The sequence below is a fragment of the Lepidochelys olivacea genome (assembly GCF_965140295.1).
Source record: "Lepidochelys olivacea isolate rLepOli2 genome assembly, chromosome: 6".
NCBI classification, from domain to species: Eukaryota; Metazoa; Chordata; order Testudines; family Cheloniidae; genus Lepidochelys; species Lepidochelys olivacea.
Genome location: NC_140416.1, coordinates 16,134,184 through 16,155,415, shown reverse-complemented (window position 1 = coordinate 16,155,415; position 21,232 = coordinate 16,134,184). Strand labels below are relative to the sequence as shown.

At 45.6% G+C, this 21,232-nt stretch overlaps 1 protein-coding gene across 1 annotated transcript in view; it reads right to left on the bottom strand.

The window, feature by feature from the left end:
• Positions 1 to 21,232, bottom strand: part of LOC311522788 (solute carrier family 9 member C1-like) — a gene marked incomplete at its 5' end in the record, with an annotated part of 307,404 nt that overhangs the window by 252,616 nt on the left and 33,556 nt on the right. Inside the window, one exon of the mRNA XM_084632258.1 lies at positions 1,152 to 1,268. Within this exon, the coding sequence (XP_084488384.1) occupies positions 1,152 to 1,268 (117 nt within the window). The remainder of the gene's footprint in view (positions 1 to 1,151; positions 1,269 to 21,232) is intronic.

Below are 21,232 nucleotides of genomic sequence, written 5' to 3'. Positions count from 1 at the left end.
AAGTGGGTCATACAAACAAGGGAAAGCAACACAGGAAGAGGAAGCACATGGCAGAAAAGAGCATAGTCATAGGAGCTGGGGGAAGAGAACTTCATGAAGGAGAAGCACCCCAGAGTGACGAAGCCTGGGTGAAGCAGCGAACCCTGTCTGCTTTGCTGGACACATATGGTCACCCCTAAGGACTTCCATGGGAAGGTTGAGCTAGAAAGAGTGTATTGCAGTTGGAATGTTTATTCTTTTCTAAATAATTTGTTCTCTCTTGTGCTTTATATGATTAAGGAAATAAGCAAATGTGTTAGACTCTGTGGAAAGTTTATCCATGTGTGTTATATGTTTTGCAATTACTATGAGCCTCCAGAAAGAGTTAAACTATAAATCAGAAAGCTTACAGCTTGAGGTAAAGTTCTGGAAGAGGATATATTTAAGTATGAGGGAGTCTGAAGGGTTAATCCTATGTGCCGGGGGGGAGGGAGGCAGCTCGACAGCGGATTACAGTTCTCAGAAGGGAGAATTAGACAGAATTTGCACCTTGAGGATGTGCCTAGGGGACCCAAGATTAGACCAATGCCTGGACTCTATGCAAACTTTGGAGGCTTAAAACACCCAAGGATCCAGAGGCTTGGATCTCCTCACAGCAGTCTGGAGGGTGGCCAACAGAGAGCTCCCAACTGGATCTTTGAAACTCCCAATGAGCTTAAAGTTGGACATGTAAATGTGTCTTCCAAATAAGCCCCACTCACAATCCACTGACAAAAATCTGATTCTTGCAACACACATGCTCAGCCCAGTGGCCAAACCCTCTGGCTCCCCAACTGCTATAAATCAATTTATACAGTGTCAATTCTAAAATGTCCAAATTTGAAATTTCTGAGGCAACAGGAAATATGAAAAACAAGGGGTTTATTTTAACCCAGATAGTTTTACTGAACTGTTTAACATTATAAAAATGAGTATCATTCAGTACTGTTATGCATCTTTACTTCTGAATGTTTTAAATATATTTTATCCTGTCTCAAAAGTGTCAATTTGTCAGAGAATTTTGTGTGTGTTTACCAGAGAAATCAGAGTTCTGTTGCATAACTAGGATCTCACAGGTCTCAGAATAACTGAGGATCAAAAGAGAATAAATATTATGGAAAATATTGCCTTACCAAATTCAGCATGTTGGTCAGATACAAGATCCCTGTAAAGTTCAAACACAATTGCAGTGGTAGCATCATTGAATAAAGACTCTCCTTTAATTAGATTAATGACGATTTTTGAAAGACCTTAAAAACAGAAAATAGAACAAACTATTATATGAAACTCTTCTACTACACTAAAGAAAATTAGGGGGTTAGCTACATGAAAATTGCACCAATTCAACCTAAGGTGTAATTTTAATCCACTTTAAGTAAACCTGCTGCACAAAAGGCTGTGTGGACACACTTTTTTCAACTTAAACAAAATTTATTTCAATTTAGTTTAAGTTGATTTGGAACAGGTTTAAGTTAAATCAGAATAAGCCACTCTTACAATGAAATGAGAGTGTCTGCAAAGGGATTTGCACTAGTTTAACTAAATCAGTTTAAAACCAATTTAAGTTAAACTGGTGCAACTTCTGCATGTGGACAAGACCTAAGTTACTTACCCATAAGTGGCATTTCTCTGGATTTCCACAGATTCACGTTCTTAAAGTCAAATACCAAGCTATGAAAATTAGAAATAATTTGAGGTAATCTGAGTTTCTATAATCAACAGGCACATATGCTGATGCAGAAAATATATTTCCAGAGTATCTGCATAGAATCAATAACTTGGAAGATAAGTAGGGAGGTGGCTACATAAATGGAGGTTACTTGCCTATAACCAGAGTTCTTCAAGATTAGACTCTGCATATTCACATTTTGTGGGATCAAGTTGCCGGCATCACAAGCTTCCAGCACCTTCTGGAAAGCAGTGTCTGTTGGGGCTATTCACCCCTCTTCCCCCTCCCATCCTGGAGGGTTCTGAAGGTATGAACAATGAGGATGGCCTCAACTGCCCTTCAGTTCCTTCCAATAATTTGGGAATTCCTAACCTGAAACTCCAAGGAAGGGAGCATAGAGCACAAAGTGTGAATATGCAGAGGCTCATCTCCAAGAACTCTTGTTACAGGTAAGTATAGAACGATTACTGCCAGATAGTAACTGTGGTTCTTTGAAATGTTCTGCACATGTGAATTCCACTGATGGTGTCCATGTGCCCCAGCACAGAAGTTCAGAAAGTTTTCACTAGCAGCATTCAGTACATGTCATGCATGTGACCAGTCCTACAAGAATAAGGGTAGAATAAGTGTAGATAGCCAGAGTTTGGAGCCCCGGGAAAATAGAGGACGACTTGCAAAAGATTACAAGTAAGAAATGAAGACAAGAAGACTTACAGCCAGAAAGAACAGGAGGAAGGCCGAAGAATTGCACCAACACCAGGAAGAGTCAAATTTACATGACTGGGAACTCCCTTCTAAGAACAGACAGGCCTGCCACCGGAGTGGATCTGGAGAACAGAAGGGTATGCTGTCTATTGGGAGCTAAAATATGTCTGACAAAGTTCCTCCTCTGCCTTGGTGGGTTCTGCCCTTTGTGGCGGATTTGCTCGCCTCAGAGTTTTACGGCAGTCCTCAGTTTGGCTCCTCTTGTTAGTGGCACAAACCTGCTGTTCACTTGGCTAACCTCATCACTGGCCACCATGGGGAAAAGGAGAACAATCCCTGCAGTCTCTGCTGGCCCACCTAATGGGTCGGGGGGCAGGCCAGAGACCTTCCCCTCTGGTGGGACCCACAGTCCAGATCAACACCTCTTATATCAACTAGGGAGTTGGGGTATGGGGGGGAACCTGGGCCCGTCCTCTGCTCCGGGTTCCAGCCCAGAGCCCTGTGGATTGCAGCTGTCTATAGTGTCTCCTGCAACAGCTGCGTGACAGCTACAACTCCCAGGGCTACTTCCCCATGGCCTCCACCCAACACCTTCTTTGTCCTCACCACTAGACCTTCCTCCTGATGTCTTGATAACGCTTGTACTTCTCAGTCCTCCAGCAGTACGCCTACTCACTCTCAACTTCTTCTGCACCTCTTGTTCCCAGCTCCTCGCACACACCTCACTAACTGAAGTGATGTCCTTTTAAAAACCAGGTGCCCTGAATAGCCTGCCTGTCCTAACTGATTCTGGCAGCTTCTTAATTGGCTCCAGGTGTCCTAATTAGCCTGCCGTAATTGGTTCCAGCAACTTCCTGATTGTTCTGGAACAGCCCATTATCTTACTCAGGGAAAATGGATCTGCTTATTCTTGGGCTAATATATCTACCTTCTATCACTCTCCTGTAGCCATCTGGCCTGACCCTGTCACATATGGAATGCAGACATGAGGCTGAAGAGGCTCCTAATGGGAGCAGGAAAGAATCCACTGATTGTCCCTCATGTGGGAACAAGTTATACTGATAGATTCTCAGTGAAATGCATCAAGGAAGACTTCACCAGGGTGGGGAAAATGCTTAAAGATATGGATGCTCAGGTGATCTTCAGTGGAATCCTACCCATCCCTAGAAAAGGACAGTGAAAGCGTGACACGATTATAATTAGGGCCCTACAAAATTCACAGCCATGAAAAAAGCGTCACGGGCTGTGAAATCTGGTCTTTTGTATGCTTTTACCCTATACCATACAGATTTCACAGGGGAGACCACTGTTTCTCAAATTGGGAGTCCTGACTCAAAACGGCATTGCAGGGGGATCAAAAGGTTATTTTAGGGGCTGTCACGGTATTGCCACCCTTACTTCTGTGCTGCCTTCAGAGCTTGGCGGCGAGAAAGCAGTGGCTGTTGGCCAGATACCCAGCTCTGAAGGTAGCGCCTCGCCAGCAGCAGCGCAGAAGTAATGGAAATGGTGGAAATACCACATCATGCCACCCTTACTTCTGCGCTGCTGGTAGTGACAGCTCTGCCTTCAGAGCTGGGCTCCCAGCCAGCAGCCGCCGCTCTCCAACTGTCCAGCTCTGAAGGCAGCACCACCAGCAGCAGCTGCACAGAAGTAAGGGTAGCAGAACCGCAACCCCCTCCCCCCTTAAAATAACCTTGTGACTCCCACACAACTCCTTTTTGGGTCAGGACTCCTACAATTACAACACCATGAAATTTCAGATTTAAATAGCTGAAATCATGAAATTTACAATTTTAAAATCATATGACCATGAAATTGTGCAAAATGGGCCATGAATTTGGTAGGGACCTAGTTATAATGATCAATGGATGACTCAGACAATGGTGCTATAAAAAGGGCTTTGTGATGTTCGACCATTGGGAGGCATTCACGGATAGTCAACTGTTCTCATGGGATGGACTGCACCTGAATAAGGAGGAAAATAGATTTCTGGGATTGAGGTTGCCACCATTGATTAAAAGAGTTTTAAAGAGAACATTACTCACCTTGTGCAATAAAGGGAGGTTCTGGCACTGTGAAACCAACCCCCCCCCCCTCAGTTCCTTCTCTATTGCAGAGTCTAGTAATAAAACTCCGAAGCAGAGGGAAGGAGGGAGAGTAGTGGAATATTCACAGGGACACACATCTCGAAGAACCTCCATTACTGCACAAGGTGAGTAACGTTCTCTTCTTTGAGTGATGCTCCTGTGCGTGCTCCACTTTAGATGACTTCAGAGCAGTGCCCTCCAGTGGAAGGAGCGTGCTTTGGAGTTGAAGTTGTAGCAGATGAAAGTACAGTGTGCTCAAACATAGTATCAGAAGATGCATGTTGTTGCAAAGCGCAATGCTGGGTAAATGTGTGTGGCGAAGCCCAGGTTCTGGCCCTAGATTTCTGTGATGGGAACATTACTAAGAAACACTATGAAGGCTGCCTGAGAGGCCTCTGGTAGAATGCATGCGGATCCCCCACAGGGGGTTGTCATTCATGCTGGAGGTAACACACTTTTATGCAGTTTGATATCCATTTGGATAGACATTGTTTGGAAATGGCATTACCTTTTGATCATTCAGTGATTGAACAAATAGTTTTTGAGACTTATGAAAAGATTTTGTTCTATCAATGAAGAAGGCTATAGCCCTGAGGATATCCAGGGAGTGTAATCTGGACTGTCGCTTGTCCACGTGTGGTTTAGGAAAAAATGTCAGTGTATTGGTTGGTTGAGGTGAAAGGATGTGACAACTTTAGGTAGGAACTTGGGATGCGGTCTAAGGGATACTTTATCTTTGAAAAAGATTGTGAAAGATGAATCGGTCATGATAGCTGGCAGTTCTCCAACCCTCCTGGCGGATGTAATGGCCACTAGGAATGCAACCTTCATGGAAAGGTGTAGCAGGGAGCTTATAGCCATGGTCTCAAAAGGGGGGCTGGTGAGGGCATGGAGGACTAAGTTGAGGTCCCATGGTGGCGTGAGGTTCCAAACTTCCAGGTAGGAATTGGAGAGGCCCTTAAAAAAAGTGTTCAGGGAGTGGATGCGTAAATGTACAGAATCCATCTACTTTATGACGGAACGCTGTGATGCCTGACAGATGTACACGTACCAAACTTATGGAGAGGCCCGTCTGTTTGAGTTCCAGCAAATAGTCTAGAATGAGAGGTAAGGGGGCTGACAGAGGTGCAGTCTGTTTGCATTGGCACCATGAGTCGAATAGCCTCCACTTATGTATGTATGTGAGTTGGATAGTTGCCCTACGGCTGTTTAAGCCATGCAGTAGCCAAGGTTTGAGATGAAGTCTCCAGGGATCTGGATGAATAACGTGACCTGCGTCCTGCGATAGCAGCGAGGTAGAAGCGAGAGTATGCATGGTGGACAGATGGCCATGTGCAGAAGATAAGGGTACCATGTTTGTCACAACCATGTGGGGACTATTAGGATCACTCTGGATCTGTCTTGTTTGATCTTGTGAAGCATGCAGGCCAAAAGGGGGGTGAGAGGGGAGCATTCCACTTGATAAGGAAGCCATCGCCCAGAAAGTGTGGATCGAGTCCTGCTCTGGAGCAGGACTGGGGGCATTTGGTGTTTTGTGCAGTTGCAAAAATATCTATTGTTGGGAACCCCCATGTTGGAAAAATGTCTAGGATTACCCGTGTGTTCAATTCCCACTCGTGATCATGATAAAACTTCCTTCTCAGGGTATTCTAACTGCCAGGTTGGTATGATGCTGTGACATGGACATTGTGCTTGATACACCACTGCCAAAGTCGCATGGCTTCCATGCAGAAGGAGTGTGATTGCGCTCCCTCTTGTCTACAAGCCATATTGTCCATGAGAATCTGCACCGTCTGGTCTCTGATTAGCTATAAGAAGTGGGAGCAAGTGTTCCAAACCACTCACAGTTCTAGCAGGTTTATATGAAAATGGGACTCCACTATGGACCATCAGCCCTGTATAGAGTGTGGTTGCAGATGTGCTCCCCACCCTAAAAGGTATGCATCCGTGGTGATAGTGAGCAACGGTGGATTCTGTAGGAAGGGCACCCCTCCCACCCCCGATGTTGTCTGGATTGGTCCACCATAAAAAGTAGTCTTTGATTGTATCTGGAATGGTGAGGCGCTTGTTTATACTGTGCCTGTGTGGGACATAATTTGTCTGGAGACTAGCTTGTAGACACCGCATATGTGGTCTTGCGTTTCGGACAACGAACGTCGTTGCGGCCATGTGGCCTAGAATTTATAGGTAAGTTCTGGCAGACACTTGTGGGCTGTTTCGCACTGTGGAGATCAAGTTGGTTAGAGTCAGAAATCATTTTGTTGATAGGGAGGCAGTTGCCTCAAGGAAGTTCCAATAAATTTCAATAAATAAATCTGCTCCAATAAATTTCAGGTGTTGAACTGGTGTTAGAGTACATTTTTGTATGTTTATCTGAAGGCCTAACCTGGTAAACAGAGTTCTTGCGTGTTCGGCGGACTCCATGGCTGCCTGTAGTGTTGGTCCTTTCAGCAGACAGTCATCCAATAAGGAAATATCATGATTCCCTCCCTGCGTAGATAGGTAGCTAATACGGCTAATACCTTTGAGAATTCCCAAGACGCAGTGGAAAGGCCGAAACCGTAGAATTTTGTACTGGAAATGGCCCTGTACTACAGCAAATCGCAGAAAATTTCGATGTGAGGGATGAATGGGTATATGAAAATATGCATCCTGGAGGTTGAGGGCTGAGAACCAGACACCCCTTCCTAATGCTGGGTTTATGGTGCCTAGTGTGACCATTTTGAATCACTGTTTCACATATTTATTGAGTTGCCGTAGGTCAAGGTACGTCTCCAACCTCCTGTTTTATTCTGCATGAGAAACTAGTAGGAATAGAACCCTTTCCCTCTATACTTGGATGGTACGGGTTCTTCTGCTCCCAGAAATATGAGGTGGGTTACCTCTTCTCACAGTAGATGTTTATGAGAGGGGTCCCCGAAGAGGAACAGGAAAGGGGGGTGAGTAGGGGGTTTGGAGGTAAGGGGGATGGAGTAACCAGTTTTGATAATTTTTAATACCCATCTGTCTGTTGTAATACTCTGCCAGATCAGGTAAAATGGAAATCAGGCGATCTCCAAATGTCTTGCAAGTTGTAGATGGTTCCTTCATTGAAAGAGAAGGGATTCTGGGGCCCTCAACCAGGGTTTCAAATTTGTTGTCTGGAAGTTAATGGCTAAGAGGTAGTATTCGAGGGAGCAGATTGTCGTCTCCTCGAGGTTTTCTGTTTCTGACCCTGATGGTCGTAGTATCTATTGTGTAGTGCGTACGGAGGAGGTCAGAATCTTTGAGGGGCTTGATAACAGCCCTGTCATATTTTGATCTTAGGTGTGTGGATGCCCAGAGATCGCAATGTCACCCTCGAGCCCATAAGAGAGTGTAAAAACTCATTGTTTTGTCCACAAAAAGTTTGGATCCCTCAAATGATAAGTCCTCTATGGTTGACCGTACTGGCTTTGGGAATCCAGATAGGTGGAGCCAGGAGTTTCTTCTCATAACAATCGTGGTTGCCAGGAATCTCACTGCTGAATGAAGGGCAGTGTGACAAAGTTCCTCCTCTGCCTTGGTGGGTCCTGCGCTTTTTGGTGGATTTGCTCACGTCAGAGATTCACGGCAACCCTCAGTTTGGCCACTTCAGCTAGAGGCTCAAACCTGCCATTCACTCAGCTAACCTCATCACTGGCCAGCATGGGGGAAACGGAGAACAATCCCTGCAGTCTCTGTGTCCCACCTAGTGGGTCAGGGACAGGCCAGATCACTTTTCCAAATTAAACCTTCCATTCTGGTGTTTCTCATAGACCAGATCAACTCCTCCTGTGTCCAATCAGGAGTTAGGGGGATGAGGGGAACCCGGGCCCACCCTCTACTCCGGGTTCCAGCCCAAGGCCCTGTGGATAGCAGGTGTCTACAATGTCCCCTGTATCAGCTGTGTGACAGCTACAACTCCCTGGGCTACTTCCCCATGGTCTTCCCCCAGCACCTTCTTTATCCTCACAGCAGGATCTTCCTCCTGAAGCCTGATCATGCTTGTATTCTTCAGCCCTCCAGCAGCACACCTTCTCACTCCCTGCTCCTTGAGCACTCCACCACTAACTGATGGGAGGTCCTTTTTAAACCAGGTGTCCTGATTAGCCTGCCTGCCATAATTGATTCTAATAAGTTCTTAATTGGTTCCAGGTGTCTTAATTAGCTTGCCTGTCTTAATTGGTTCAAGCAGGTTCCTGATTGCTCTAGGGCAGCCCCTGCTCTGGTCACTCAGGGAGCAGAAAACTATTCATCCAGTGAGCCAGTATATTTGCCTTCTATCAGACTCCTGTACCCCACTGGTCTGGGTCTGTCACTGGCAGCTTATAATGCTGTTCTGGTTATGAGTTGACCCTCTGTGATGATCAATTTGTACTGTTCTTTTTTGTCATCTGGAATAAAGTCAGTAAATTCAGAGAGACTTGCGTAGCTATTTTGGTCATACTTTGCCAGTAAGGCTTCATAGTCAGCAATTCTTAATTGTAAGGTCACAGCTGAATATGCTTTGTGGCCGAAAAGGTTGAGCCATTTCCAGTCTGTGTCATACGGGGTGTTTCTGTAGTTATGTTGTCTACCCCGTTCATTGACTGCATCAATCACCAATGAATTTGGCGTTGGATACAAAAAGAGGAATTCAGTGCCCTTTGCATGTAGTACTTTTTATCAGACATCTTACAGATAGGTGGAATCGTTGCAGGGGTTTGCCAGAGCAACTTCACAGGGTCCATAATTGCATAATTCAGGGGAAGGGCGATTTTAGATGAGGTCAATGCATGTAATATAACTACTAATTTGTGTCGAGATTGCTGGACCTCTTCCAGAGTGAAATGTCCAGTGAAGTGGCAACTCTCTTGCAGAGGACTTGAAATTGTTTGGAATTATCATCTGTGGTGGGAAATGGAGGCATAATTGTGTTGTCCGGTGAGAATGAGGAGAAGTGGACTTCAGGTGGATCGTCTTGGTCAGAGAATTCCTCCTCCTCTTCAACCCCCTGTTCAGAGGTGCCGGGCGGTCCCTGTGGTGTTGGTAAAGGTGCTTGATGTGTGTCAGCTGTGGGAAGACTGACAGATACCCACAACAACAACAGGGTGTATGTTGCCCATGGGTTCCAAAATGGCCATTGTGGTTGGAAGGGCATAGTGGGCATCCAGGGTTGCCCGTATCACAGTTGGTTCGGAAGGTTTGTAGGGTAGCCCTTGTACAGAGGGGAGTGTGTGATGGGAGCAGCCACAGGGGAGGAATGTTGTGGAGTGCCCCCAGCATCCTCGTCTCCATCTTCACTTGAGAATTGTGCAGCGGAAAGAGATGGAGAGCTGGGTTGACTAAGTACTGAGGGTACCAAGGTACCATCGGTGCCGAGGATGGGAGACTCCAGTACTGACAACACAGAGAGGTCTTTGTGGCAGAGGAATTGATGCGATATGCCCGGTATCTGTACCATTGGTATAATAGGAAATGGTACCGTATGCTGAAGACAGCTTGTCGAAAATGCTGTGTTACTGGACAGTGAGATGGTGGCAGCATTAGTAGCAGGGGCACTGAGATGCTCAGTACCAATTGTGTATTTGTGTCCAGTGGTACCGCAGCATGGGGTTTCATTTTCCCCTTGGTGACTGTGACCGATCTTGGCTGCCTGGGAGCTTTCAGTTTCTTGGTATCAACGGTGCCAGAGGGACCCGCTGCTTCGGCCACTGACATGTCCAGGAGCATTTGCCTGTTAGCACAGCGCCTTTTCTTGGCCAACTCCAAAGTTGGGGGCGTGGTACCCCATTTTTTTTGCTGCCTTCTTGGCAGGTTGATCAGGAGCCTGTGCTGTGGAGGAAACGCCCTTGTCAGAGGCTGAGGTCGGTGATTTCTGGCCGTGTGAAATGCATACCTCAGGCTCAGACATCGGGTGGAGAGACTTCTCCATGAACAGAAGTTTCAGTTGGAGATCTCTTGCCTTTCTGGTGTGGGCTTTCAGTTTGTTACAGTGCAAGTACTTCAGCTGTGAGAGTACCCGTCTGAGAAAGGTATAGAAAACCTGCAGGTAATGCAGCGTTTGAACTCTGGGGAACCAGGCACACCCCTCAGGGATGTACTCTCCCCGTAATGGGGAGGGGAGGTATGAATACCGTGCTGCTCTGGTAAAAAAAAAAAAAAAGGAAACCTACAGCCCTATGAGGAGAAAATAAAATAATGGGGATAAAGTAGGAAGGCTAACTATTCTAACTGAAAACTAAAACTAAGGGAAAAGCTAAACTATTCCTAATCTGCAAGACAATGCTAAATGCTCTGACTTGAACCAAAGGTGGTAGAGAAGGAACTGGGGGGGAGGGGGCGCGTTGGTTGCACAGCGCCAGTTAACTGCCTGAAGCAGCGCGAGATGGGGACTGCGCATGTGCAACCCAACCAAGCACTACTTCCTTAAGTCTCTGACTATGAGCGTAGAGGCGCACCAACACCCAAAGTGGAGCACCACAGGGACATCACTCAAAGAAGAACTAGGAATTCAGTGGAGACAGTTGGGTGAGGTGGATGTAATGTCCACACCTGATTCTAATACTGAGTGAGAGGAAAATTATGTAAGAGAGAACACAGCAATGGAGAAAGGAATAACAGTGAGGAGGAGACTGGACAACAACAAGATAGTGCCAACAGCAATGACAGTAACAGCCAGGGAGGTGATATTGCAGTGAAATCACTGCACCTAATCTGGCGAGGAATCTGGATGAAGCCAAGCAGAAACAACTAAGATTGTCTGTACATCAATACAAGGATCCTGGGTAATAAAATGGAGAAACTAGATTCATTGGTGCAGGAAGAGAAACCAGATACAATAGAGATAACAGAAACATGGTACAATAGCAGTCATAACTGGAGTACAGGTATTGAAGAGTATGTGCTGTTCAGGAAAGACAGAAATAAAGGTACAGGTTGTGGAGTAACATTGTGTATTAACGAAGAGGTAAACTGTAAAGAAATTGGGAGTGATGGAATGGATAGAACGGAATCTGTTTGGATCAAAATCACTTTGGGGGAGAAAGATAATAGAGGCTCCACTGGGGTAGTTCTTGGGGCTATCTACAGACCCCCAGGATCCGATTAGGGATATGGATAGAGACTGTTAATTATGAGGAAATAGGGAGAAGGGAGCTCTTTTCCAGTATACTCCTGAGATATTAACTCTATTGCTTCTAGCTTGATCAGTTCGCTTACCTAGTGACACCTGGCACTTTTGTAAGAATGATCTCTGAAAAGGGACTGAGAAGAAGGGTGATAGGAGGCAGGAATTGAAATTGAATGACATAACTATCCCTAATTACTAGAAGGATCCATTGATCTGTGGTGACTGCCACCCAAGCCTCCACAAAAAAAAAAACAAGAACCAAAGAGTCGAGTCAAAAGGTATTGATCCTTGTGGATTAGTCCAAGATCCTTGACCATCACATCAAATTTGATGCCTTTGTGTCTGACCCGACTGATTAGTTAAGGAAGATCGTACTGAAACTTAATTCTTCTGATATCTAGAGCTCTTTCTCGATTGTTCGGAAGGCCTCTGGTGTTGGGAATATGAAAAAGAATAATGTGTGTTCCTATATCTGGAGGATAAAGATTAAGGATGAAACTGTTTCTTACTGAAAGAAGGATTGTATAAACCCAGTGATCTGAGCACGTATCTCAAGTCTTTTAATGAATGCAGAGATTCATCAGTCTTGGCACTGAATAGATTCTGACTATCAAATGGCAAATCTTCAATAGACGCTTGCACTTCTGTTGGTAAAACCTGAGGGAGATAACCATGCTAATCATCATGATACCTGTAGCACTGGAATCAGCAGCATCTAAAGCAGCTTGAAGAGAGGTTTTAGCAATAAACTGTCCTTCACAAATAGGTTTAAGCTCATCTCCACTTTCTGAGGGTAACTTGTCCTTAAACTCTGACAGCCTATCCCACTGCAGATAATCATATTTAGATAGCATGGCTTGATAATTTGCTATCCTGACCTGTAAAGATGCTGAGAAGTACATTTGCTTTCCAACAAGATCCAGCCTCTTGGCTTCTCTCTCCTTAGGGGTAGATTTCCCAGACTGTTTTGATCGCTTATCTTTATGTACAGCAACAACCAGTAACAATGGAGCAGGATGAGTATAATATATACCTCAAATCCTTTATATGGCATCCAATATCTATAACCAGCACATTTTTCAGTTGCTGGAATGGAGGCCGGGTAGCCCAGAGACTTTTTGCTGGATCCAATATCCTTCATTAATAGGTAGTGCAATGCTATTTTGGGATGCTGGCTGTAGAATATCAAAAAGTTAATATGCTTTTTCCAAAGGAACTTCTAGTGTTTTTGCCATTGCTGAAAGGTTTTAAAATCATCAACTGAAAATGGTGTAGACTGTGAAACAGTTTCATCAGGCAAAGAAGTAGAACCCAAGTATAGGATCAGAAGGATTTTCTAGCTGGACTGTTATTTCACCATCACTTAAATTTATTGTTCCTCTGCATCCTGAACTTCTTGATGAGGAGAGCAATCAGAATTGTAAGAGTTTGCTGCAAGAGACTCAAACAGACTCCATATATCGTGGGAGAACGTGTCCCTGAAATTGCAGAGATTGAAGCCATGAGGGTGAATATGGCGATGATTGTTGTCCATATGGGAAAGGGACATTTGGCCAATTCAAAGGAACAAAGGAGTATAGTGAGAATTAGCCTCGTAAGTTTTGTTCTGAGGTTCTTTTTCATATGCTGCCCGAGACTTCTTTTCTCTCCGTCTGTGTGATTTCCCTTTTGGTGGAGGACTCTTGTCAGAGTCGGCAGAGAAATCAGTGTCTTTGGATGAAGAAGCCTCTAACAGAGAAGTCATGACAGGAGATTGAAAGATCTACATGGGAATCAAAATTGTATTGACATGCTGGTTTAAGGTTTTCATTACAGGTGCCCATGCTTCTTTTTGAGGAGAGGATCTGTCTGGTATCGAGACTAAGGAACCCTCCCGGATTGGTGACTCGGGTTCTGGAGAGACCCTGAGGTCTGGTGAAGAAACCAAGTAAGCTTTTGGAGCTGAAAATTTAGTTGCCAAGTCTCCCTATAGTGAGGATACTGTGGATGCCTCTCTCTGCTTTGAAGTTTCCTCTACAGCTGAAACCGCCGGTGCAGAGAGGGCTTTGACCAAAACATCTGGCGCCGAAAAGGAAAATACTGCAAAAGAGTGTCCTGAGCACTCTGGTGCAGAGAGGGATGGTGCTGCTGAAGCCAGTGCTGAAGGTGAGGAAGATTTCTGTACCTGCTTTCTGATGTGGTGCAACATCCCAGTCCCACTTTTTCCCGCATCAGCGGTAACTGCTCCTTTGAAGAGCTCCTCTCTATGCTGGGCACCGGCAGTAATAGCTCCACTGAAGAACTCCTCTGCACTGCCAGCAACACAGACAGGGCTCAGTGCCGGGAAACTGACTTAATCAATACTCAGACCAACATAGCTCGAATGGACCTTTCCATAAGAAAAAGCTTCAATCTAGACTGCCTCCACTTTTGTGTGTGCTTCTTGAAGGACTTGCAGATCGCACACTTAGTGATATGTTCCTCTCTCTGACAGTAAAGGCATCTGTCCTGGGTCACAGTCACAGGAATAATCCCCCCACAAGAGAGGCATGGCTTGAAGCCTGAAGACTTCTGTGTTCTGCCATAAGTTATTTTTTTATTTTAAGCCTACTAACAAGCTAATTGAAACAGTAACACACTAACTACCAAATATAAACAAAACAAATTAACTACCATCAGTCTAATTACTAAGTAACAAGATTACTACACAGGAACACTACCTTGTTCTGTCTCACAAGAAACTGAGTGGTGGAGGGGGTCGCTGTGCCCAGGTGGGCAGGAGGAGTGAAGTGAGGTCATGCTGGGAGCATGCATACCCTCTAATGGACACTGCTAGTTAAAACATTAACTCCTGTACAGCAGCACATGGACACCAAAAGTAGTATCCGCATGTGTAGTAATTTTAAAAACTACCTTAATTTCTTCTTTGAAGGGTCTTTGCATATTCCCACTGGTGGGAGTTCAGTCAGCAGTACCACCTCTATGAAGGTGGGCTGAGAAGTTCCAGTAAACAAGGACAGCAGAACTGCCAAATAAGCATCATCTTTTGATCCCACGTCAAGAGTGAACAGATGTGAACAAACTTCTCGTTCTCCCAGAATGAGTCTATATGAAGGAAAAATGGATGGCAACCAGTGATGGTTTTAAAAGTGGGATTTTATTAAACTTAATTTTAAAAAAGTGACTCCCCATATCAAAGGTATTGAATCCTCAGGCTGGATTCATAGATATGCAGGGCTGGAAGGGACCTCAAGAGGACATGTCTAAGGCTAAAATTTTGTCACAGATATTTTTAGTAAAAGTCATAGACAGGTCATGGGCAATAAAGAAAAATTCACAGAAGTCCATGACCTGTCCCTGACTTTTACTAAAAATATCCATGCGGAGCTGCTGGATCCCCACAACCCTCACGGCAGCTGGGCAACTGTGGGCAGCCCTGCTAGCAGCTGTGGGACCCCCCCACCGCCCTGGAATCAAAACTTTAATTTGTTCTTATATGGCTGCACAATAACAGTGTAACTTTTTGCCTGCAGACAAAAGTGGCAGGGGCCTTTTTTTTTTTTTTTTTTTTAGGATTTTGATATTTTTACAAGGAGCACAAGTTTGAAAAGGAATTTTTTTTCCTTTGGGCTGCTGGTAAGCAGGTTTCCAAGTAGTTGGAGGTTTTTTCCTTTGATTTCGGACCAGAGCAGAGATAAGAGAATTGTCTTTTTCTGTAGGCTGACAATCACTATCAGAGAATAGGTATTCTATTCCAGCACAGCAAAATTTTACAGCCAAGTTTTGTTTGTTTATTTCTAAACCTCAGGTGTAAAGTTAGTTAAAAACAGAGAGGTTAGGATGACAAAATCAATTGCTCGACAAAAGCTGGAATTAGCCAGATTTCAGGCTGAGAAAAAACAAAGGGAACATGAAAGACAGATAGAACTCATGCGGCTGAAGAAGGAGGAGAGGGAAAAAGAGAGGAAGTATGCACTGGGAGATGGAGAAGGTAAAGGCTCAGCAGAATATACCAACAAACCCTAGCAATCCTTCTCCAGGTACCACTCCCCATCCCAGAAAGTTCCCCACCTACAAGGCAGGCGATGATACTGAGGCCTTCTTAGAAAACTTCGAAAGGGCCTGCCTTGGGTACAACATCTCTACTGACCAATACATGGTAGAGCTGAGGCCGCAGCTCAGTGGACCCTTAGCTGAGGTGGCAGCTGAAATCCCTAAAGAACACATGAACAAGTATGAACTGTTTAAATCCAAGGAGAGAGTCAGAATGGGGATAACACCCGAGCAGTCTCGTCGGAGGTTCAGAGCCCTAAGGTGGAAACCAGACGTGTCATTTACCTGACATGCCTACCACATTGTGAAACATTGGCATGCCTGGATATCAGGAGCAAGTGTTGAATCTCCAGTAAATTTGCCCTTCCTAATGCAAATGGAACAATTCTTAGAGGGGGTTCCTGAGGAAATAGAAGGATACATCCTAGATGGGAAGCCCAAAACTGTAATCGAGGCAGGAGAGATTGGAGCCAGATGGGTGGAGGTGGCAGAGAAGAAGAAAACTGGTCGCAGTTGGAGCGGAGACCAGAAGGGACAACCCCAGATCACACCCTATTACCGGGGGCCGCCCAAAGCCCCACCTACCTCCCAAAGAACCCTCCAGACACCTTATTGTCCCACCACCCCATTCTCCAGCAACCCACCTCGCCCCGGTGACCCGTCAGCTGGACGATGTTTTAAATGTAACGAGCTGGGGCATGTAAAGGCCAACTGCCCCAAGAACCCCAACAGATTACAGTTCATTGCACCGGGGTCACACCAGAGGTCTGCAGGCCCAGATACCTCCCAGATACCCTTGGAGCGGAGGGAAATTGTGAGTGTGGGCGGGAAGAAGGTCACCGTGTGGAGGGACACCGGAGCACAAATGTCAGCTATCCATGCTTCCTTAGTGGACCCCAATTTAATCAACCCAGAGATCCAAATGACGATTCAACCCTTCAAGTCCAACTCTTTCAATTTGCCTACAGCCAAGTTGCCTGTCCAGTACCAGGGCTGGTCAGGAACGTGGACTTTTGCAGTCTATGATGATTATCCCATCCCCATGCTGTTGGGGGAAGACTTGGCCAATCATGTGAAGCAGGCCAAGAGGGTGGGAATGGTCACCCATAGCCAGGTTAAACAAGCCGTGAGGCCTAGCTCTGTTCCGGAAACTTCTATCAGGACCCAGTCAGAGGTGATGGACCCGGACCCCAGGCCAATGTCTGCAACAGCAGTAGTGGATCCAGTCCCAGAGACCCAGACGGAACCAGTCCCAGAACCGGAACCAGCAGAACAACCAGCACCAGACCATTTGCCAGCACTGAATCCAATACTTGCAACCTCAACACCAGAGGGCCCCACTGAACCTGAACCAGCAGCAGCCAATAACCCTACACAAGAGGCTCATAGTGCACCAGCGGAGAGCGCACCAACGTAGTGCACCAGCGGAGAGCGGTTCACAGTCAATGGAAACAGCTCCATCCCCTACATTGCTTCCAGAGGGACCAAGCATAGGTCCACAATCCAATGAGGAACTGATGTCTCCAGCATCAAGGGAACAGTTCCAGATCGAACAGGAAGCAGATGAAAGCCTCCAGAGAGCTTGGACGGCGGCACGGAGCAACCCACCGCCTCTCAGCTCTTCTAATCGATCCAGGTTTGTTGTAGAAAGAGGACTTTTATACAAGGAAACTCTTTCTGGTGGACACCAGGAAGACTGGCATCCTCAGAGACAGTTGGTAGTTCCAACTAAATACCGGGCCAAGCTCTTGAGCTTAGCCCACGATCACCCTAGTGGCCATGCTGGGGTGAACAGGACCAAAGACCGTTTGGGGGGGTCATTCCACTGGGAGGGAATGGGCAAGGATGTTTCTACCTATGTCCGGTCTTGTGAAGTATGCCAAAGAGTGGGAAAACCCCAAGACCAGGTCAAAGCCCCTCTCCAGCCACTCCCCTTCATTGAAGTTCCATTTCAGCAAGTAGCTGTGGATATTCTGGGTCCTTTTCCGAAAAAGACACCCAGAGGAAAGCAGTACATACTGACTTTCATGGATTTTGCCACCCGATGGCCGGAAGCAGTAGCTCTAAGCAACACCAGGGCTAAAAGTGTGTGCCAGGCACTAGCAGACATTTTTGCCAGGGTAGGTTGGCCCTCCAACATCCTCACAGATGTAGGGACTAATTTCCTGGCAGGAACTATGGAAAACCTTTGGGAAGCTCATGGGGTAAATCACTTGGTTGCCACTCCTTACCACCATCAAACAAATGGCATGGTGGAGAAGTTTAATGGAACTTTGGGGGCCATGATACGTAAATTCGTAAATGAGCACTCCAATGATTGGGACCTAGTGTTGCAGCAGCTGCTCTTTGCCTACAGAGCTGTACCACACCCCAGTTTAGGGTTTTCCCCATTTGAACTTGTAGCCATGTGAACATGTAGCCAATGGCCATGAAGTTAAGGGGCCATTACAGTTGGTGAAGCAGCAATGGGAGGGATTTACACCTTCTCCAGGAACTAGCATTCTGGACTTTGTAACCAACCTACAAAACACCCTCTGAACTTCTTTAGCCCTTGCTAAAGAAAACTTACAGGATGCTCAAAAAGAGCAAAAAGCCTGGTATGATAAACATGCCAGAGAGCGTTCCTTCAAAGTAGGGGACCAGGTCATGGTCTTAAAGGCGCTCCAGGCCCATAAAATGGAAGCATCATGGGAAGGGCCATTCACAGTCCAGGAGCACCTGGGAGCTATTAATTATCTCATAGCATTCCCTACCTCCAACAGAAAGCCTAAGGTGTACCATATTAATTCTCTAAAGCCCTTTTATTCCAGAGAATTAAAGGTTTGTCAGTTTACAGCCCAGGGAGGAGACGACGCTGAGTGGCCTGAAGGTGTCTACTACGAAGGGAAAAGTGCTGGTGGTGTGGAAGAGGTGAACCTCTCCATGACCCTTGGGCGTATGCAGCGACAGCAGATCAAGGAGCTGTGCACTAGGTACGCGCCAACGTTCTCAGCCACCCCAGGACTGACTGAACGGGCATACCACTCCATTGACCCAGGTAATGCTCACCCAATTAAAGTCCAACCTTACCGGGTGTCTCCTCAAGCTAAAACTGCTATAGAACGGGAGATCCAGGACATGCTACAGATGGGTGTAATCCACCCCTCTGGAAGTGCATGGGCATCTCCAGTGGTTCTAGTTCCCGAACGAGATGGGGAGATACGTTTTTGCGTGGACTACCATAAGCTAAATGCTGTAACTCGCCCAGACAACTATCCAATGTCACGCACAGATGAACTATTAGAGAAACTGGGACGGGCCCAGTTCATCTCTACCTTGGACTTAACCAAGGGGTACTGGCAGGTACCGCTAGATGAATCTGCCAGGGAAAGGTCAGCCTTCACCACACATCTCGGGCTGTATGAATTTAATGTACTCCCTTTCGGGCTGCGAAATGCACCCGCCACCTTCCAAAGACTTGTAGATGGTCTCCTAGCGGGATTAGGAGAATATGCAGTTGCCTACCTTGATGATGTGGCCATATTTTCGGATTCCTGGGCAGATCACCTGGAACATCTACAAAAAGTCCTTGAGCGCATAAGGGAGGCAGGACTAACTGTTAAGGCAAAGAAGTGTCAAATAGGCCTAAACAGAGTGACTTATCTTGGACACCAGGTGGGTCAAGGAACTATCAGCCCCCTACAGGCCAAAGTGGATGCTATCCAAAAGTGGCCTGTCCCAAAGTCAAAGAAACACATTCAATCCTTCTTAGACTTGGCCGGTTATTACAGACGATTTGTACCGCAATACAGCCAAATCGCCATCCCACTGACAGACCTAACCAAAAAGAAACAGCCAAATGCCGTTCAGTGGACTGAAAAGTGTCAGAAGGCCTTTAACAAGCTTAAAGCGACACTCATGTCTGACCCTGTACTAAGGGCCCCAGACTTTGACAAACCGTTCCTAGTAACCACAGATGCTTCCGAGCGTGGGGTGGAAGCAGTTTTAATGCAGAAAGGACCTGATCAAGAATTCCACCCTGTAGTGTTTCTCAGCAAAAAACTGTCTGAGAGGGAAAGCAACTGGTCAGTCAGTGAAAAAGAACGTTACGCCATTGTCTACGCTCTGGAAAAGCTACACCCATATGTTTGGGGACGGCGTTTCCACCTGCAAACCGACCATGCTGCACTGAAGTGGCTTCACAGCGTCAAAGAAAATAACAAAAAACTTCTTTGGTGGAGTTTAGCTCTCCAAGATTTTGATTTCGACATCCAGCACATCTCAGGAGCTTCTAACAAAGTGGCTGATGCACTCTCCCGTGAAAGTTTCCCAGAATCAACTGGTTAAAATCGTCCTTGAGACGTGGAAAATATTGTTAGTCTTTATGTACTTGGTAGTATATTTAGAGATGCATGTGTCTTATTAACTCTGTTTTTCCTAGAGCTCCAGGAAGAAATCCCAGCCAGTGTTTCACCCTCGCTGAGATTTGGGGGTGTGTCATAAATATAAAGGGAAGGGTAAACCCGTTTAAAATCCCTCCTGGCCAGAGGAAAAAATCCTCTCACCTATAAAGGGTTAAGAAGCTAAAGGTAACCTCGCTGGCACCTGACCAAAATGACCAATGAGGAGACAAGATACTTTCAAAAGCTGGGAGGAGGGAGAGAAACAAAGGGTCTGTGTCTGTCGGTGTGCAGCTTTTGCCGGGGATAGAACAGGAATGGAGTCTTAGAACTTTTAGTAAGTAATCTAGCTAGGTATGTGTTAGATTATGATTTCTTTAAATGGCTGAGAAAAGAACTGTGCTGAATAGAATGACTATTTCTGTCTGTGTGTCTTTTTTGTAACTTAAGGTTTTGCCTAGAGGGATTCTCTATGTTTTGAATCTAATTACCCTGTAAGGTATCTACCATCCTGATTTTACAGGGGTGATTCCTTTATTTCTGTTTACTTCTATTTCTATTAGAAGTCTTCTTGTAAAAAAACTGAATGCTTTTTCATTGTTCTCAGATCCAAGGGTTTGGGTCTGTGGTCACCTATGCAAATTGGTGAGGATTTTTACCAAACCTTTCCCAGGAAGTGGGGTGCAAGGGTTGGGAGGATTTTGGGGGGAAAGACGTGTCCAAACTACGTTTCCCAGTAAACCCAGTTAGAGTTTGGTGGTGGCAGTGGATATTCCAAGGACAAAGGATAAAATTAATTTGTACCTAGGGGAAGTTTTAACCTAAGCTGGTAAAAGTAAGCTTAGGAGGTTTTCATGCAGGTCCCCACATCTGTACCCTAGAGTTCAGAGTGGGGGAGGAACCTTGACAACAATCAACACAAATACAATCACCAGATGACACCACATCTGTGTCACTCCCGATAAAGATTTAAACCCAGAATAGAAGGACTATGGCATGTCCTAATGCTGTTATGAATCAGGAACATTGGTAATGGCATCTCCAAACTTCTTTTATTTATGGGGGGGGGGGTGTATTGTACATATGATACATATATTTGGTACACTGTTAATTTAAGAGAGGCTCAGGAAGTGACTTAGAGACAGAGAGAGAACCTGTATATATGTGCTGAGCTATGCTGCTGAGAACAGAGTATTAATACTGGAAAATGCTAGTTGATAAAAACTCTGTT